The 3,585-nt window shown below is 52.7% G+C and overlaps 1 protein-coding gene across 1 annotated transcript; it reads right to left on the bottom strand.

The window, feature by feature from the left end:
* Positions 1-1,498: 1,498 nt before the first annotated feature.
* LOC116862929 (ral guanine nucleotide dissociation stimulator-like 1) lies at positions 1,499-2,769 on the bottom strand. The gene is made up of 3 exons (XM_032850378.1): positions 2,683-2,769; positions 2,054-2,086; positions 1,499-1,664 (listed from the first exon to the last, which is right to left on the bottom strand). Exons 1-3 carry the CDS (start codon positions 2,764-2,766, stop codon positions 1,539-1,541), a joined length of 243 nt encoding a protein of 80 aa, XP_032706269.1. The 5' UTR covers positions 2,767-2,769; the 3' UTR covers positions 1,499-1,538.
* Positions 2,770-3,585: the final 816 nt, after the last annotated feature.

Genomic DNA, 3,585 nt, shown 5'->3' with positions numbered 1-3,585 from the left:
CAGATAGGGGCTCTGTTAGGAAGAGGAAAGGTCTGACTGTGGCAATGGGTGGGGTGGGGGGGCTGGAGGGAAACCAACAGTGTCTCTCTAGGCCACTGTTACTTTTTAGTTTAAATGGTGTGGAGAATATCTATGGAAATAAATTATCAGTCATGGTAACGTTTTGGATAGGTATATATTTTTAGGGAAGAAATTAAAATTTTGCACTCTAATTGGTATATACAACAGGCTGTAATGGATGCAAGAAACAAAGCTATCATCAAAGCTAAAAGAGGAGTTTGGTTCACTTTTTGCAAGGAGGAATATATATACAGTTTAGGCCCCAGTATGCTTCAGAATCATTATGCCAGGGTTCTAGTGGCCTTTTCCTACTCTTGGGCCAGCCTGGTTGTGCTTGGGCATACAGGCACATGTGTATCTGCTGTTGGCCCTGGAGAGGACTGTAAATTGGATGAACAGTGTGGATGGGGGTCGCTGGAATGGTGGGACAAAAGCCTGATTGGCTTGGATGCTTGGTTGGGTGGGTGGATTTAAAGTGTTTGTTTGTTTGTTTGTTTGTTTATATCACAAGTTACATATTTATGAAGCTTATTCTTTCACATATGCATTCAATATTCAAAACAATTTTTTTTTAAAGATTTTATTTATTTATGAGAGAGAGAGAGAGAGAGAGCACAGGCAGACAGAATGGCAGGCAGAGGCAGAGGGAGAAGCAGGCTCCCTGCAGAGCAAGGAGCCCGATGTAGGACTCGATCCCAGGACGCTGGGATCATGACCTGAGCCGAAGGCAGCTGCTTAACCAACTGAGCCACCCAGGCGTCCCTTAAAACAATTTTTAAATGCATTTTTATGTCTAGCACATGGCCTGTGTGCACATAAATACATTGAATTGATTCAAGACTGAAATTGAGACTGGGGTTCTCTTGAGTGAATATAGAAAGAGAAAGGAAGGGCATTAGGGTCAATGTGCAAGGGCTGATTAAAAAGGTGGGCTGTGGAAACCAAATAGGAGGAAAAAAAAAAAAAAAAGAAAAAAAGGAAGACTTGAGCCTATATAGATAGTGACCAGATGGTGAGGTCTTTGGGTTCAAGAACCTGGTAGGGTTGAAGAGTTGCTGGAATTAGCTTTCTAGAAGGATGAGCAGGGATAAGGGGAAATGGCAGGTGACAGAACCCCCAGACGTGGGGAGGTGAAAAGCAGTGCCTGGGTCTAGGCTGTGGTTTGGGCATGCCTGCATGGTGGGACAGGGGGTGGAGAACAGCCTCCTTGCAGTGTGGAAGTCAGGCATGACCTTTGGAAATGCTGAACTCAGTGCTTGTTACAAGAGAAAGAGTGAGCCAGGCCCTGAAATCTTCTGAGAGTATGCCGGGATGAGCGAAAGACTGTGTGCTGCTCGGGTGGGTGGGCTAGTTGGCGTGCAGACTGGTTGATTTCCCACAGCTGGTGTCTGGCTGCCCAGGGAGCCCTAGAAGAAGGATGCCAGGCGGGGCCAGCAGAAAGAGTCCACCCCGACCCTCACCCAGCTCCTGAATGGGCCTCACCTATCATCCTCGCTGAGCCACTCCACAGCCCAGAACCAGGCCGTGAATGGATGCTGGGGCTCTAGGCAGTAATTCTCTGCCGCCGCCTGGAGCAGCATGATGTCCGTGAGGACTCGGTATTCCTGGGCCGGGAGAGAGGCACAGGATGCCCACCGAGCCTGGGTGGGGAAGCTACAGGGCCAGGTGAGGGCTGAGCAGCGGGACAGGGGACCGGTCCTGGGTCTTGGCACACATGGCCACCCTCCAGCATGCAACTTCATCCAGTCCCAAACTGTTCTCAGAGGCAAGTAGAATTAACCCCTCCTCCGGGAAGTTCTCCTTGATGCATTTCTGGATCCCTACTGACTTAGTGGGACCCTACTGACTAGATGGGTCTTGCACTTCTTTCTTAGCAACCTGTCCCAGGAAATGGGAGATGGAGGGGAGTGGATGGAGCCAAGGAATGTTCTTCCCAGGGGCGTCTCTGATAGGGGCTGCCTCCCCTTCCCTAGCAAGGGCTACGTATGCTCACCTTATTCTTTTTGCAGTGGTTGATCTCATTGCCTTGGAAAGCAGACAACCGTTGTCCTTCAGAAAGAGGCCCCTGGTCAGTCCTAGCACCTTCCACCCACCCCTTCTGAGGCTGCACATAGGCCAGGACACAGGAGGGGGCCGCTGAGACACACACAATGAGACTGATGTTAGGGCAAGCCCCGGGGTCCAAAGAAAGGAAGACGTGGGGCTGGTGAAAGGGCTCCAGGTCGGCACCCTGCAGCACAACACTCTGTGGTGATAGGAGGGAGCGGCAGATGCCTCAGGCAGGCAGGGCCTGCTGGGCTCCTGAAGTGTGGCTGATGGGCAGGGTCCTGACTTCACTCTCCCCGACAGGCAAGCTCTGAGGGAGAGGCTGGGGCCCATGCACACAGAGCGCATGCAGCTTCACCTTCAGGATGTGCTGGTGCTTCAACACTTCTGGGCACCCGTCTAGGTGCAGACTCCCTTCCCTCAGCACTGAGATAGGCAAGAGACCCCTGTTCCCATGGGCGGCTGTGAAGCTGTGGGGAGGGGGCATTCTGAAGGACTCAGGGCTCAGTCCGGGAACTCTCTGCTCCCTGTCCTCAGGACTCTGGTCCCTCCTCCACAATCCTCAGGCTCACCCACCTCCAGGTAGTCCTCCATTGCAGTATCCAACATCACCAGGTCAGTGAGGAAAGTGCCAAGGTATGGGACGACACCCTGTGTCATGAGGGGTAGGTTTGGGATGAGTCCATACTCTCTGGTACCCACAAGGGCCCTCCCCTGAAAAGACTTCAGCATCCTGGCCCACCCCACTTTCCCACATGGAAGGGCCTAGGACCCTTAGTTGCTTCTCCTCGATTCCCTTTCCCCTTACCCTCCCAGAACATCAGACTCCTCCTAATCCCCTGCAGGGCCTACTTTTCGAAATTCGGATATCGCAGGGTATGGAGCCCTGGGCCCCTCCCCAGCCACAAATCCATTCTCTATGCAGCCTGCTAGACTACTTCCTCCTGGTCACCTGGAAAGAAGACATTGAGGAACTGTGGTGACAGGGGGTGGAGTTGGAGTCGCACATCCCACCTGTCCTGATTTGGAGGCTTCCAGCCCTCAGGGAGGAACCCCTCTCCCCTGACCTTGGAGGCCCTGTCCCTCAGGCACACTCACCTTCTCTGGCAGCCCATTCTGTGCTCTCCGCAGCTTCCCTCAGCAGGGTGGCAAGTTTATTCGAGGGCCGCTCCTAGAGGGCCAAGGACAAGATCCTTGAGAGCAGAATAGCCTCAGTCCCCTTGCGCCCACCGTCTTTGACTTCAGAGCCTAGACATGCGACCTACGTCTGCTGATACTGACGCTCCATTCTCCTGAAGCATGCCACGAGTCCTTCTAGAACAATCTCAGCTCCCCCATTCACTCCATGAGGGATCTGGAGCTTGGAGCCTGGCCTCCCTGAGCCTGTTCTCTCATGGGCAGAAGGGAGAACTCCACCTACCTCCTATGGTCTCCTGAGGAATCAGGATCCTATTACAATCATCATTTTTGTGGCCCACA

The sequence above is a fragment of the Lontra canadensis genome, unplaced genomic scaffold, assembly GCF_010015895.1.
Source record: "Lontra canadensis isolate GAN:19392208 unplaced genomic scaffold, GSC_riverotter_1.0 scaffold396, whole genome shotgun sequence".
In the NCBI taxonomy this organism is placed as follows: Eukaryota; Metazoa; Chordata; class Mammalia; order Carnivora; family Mustelidae; genus Lontra; species Lontra canadensis.
Note: the sequence above shows the minus strand (reverse complement) of the source record. Positions and strands in the feature narration are given on the sequence as shown.

Bases quoted from the DNA above. Each gene is read 5' to 3' on its own strand.
- LOC116862929 (XM_032850378.1), bottom strand. From the start codon at position 2,766: ATGACACAGGGTGTCGTCCCATACCTTGGCACTTTCCTCACTGACCTG. The intron at 2,087-2,682 runs GTGGGTGAGCCT...TCTGCTTTCCAA, and splicing joins CAATGGAGGACTACCTGGAG to GGCAATGAGATCAACCACTG. The intron at 1,665-2,053 runs GTGAGCATACGT...CTCCCGGCCCAG, and splicing joins ACCACTGCAAAAAGAATAAG to GAATACCGAGTCCTCACGGA.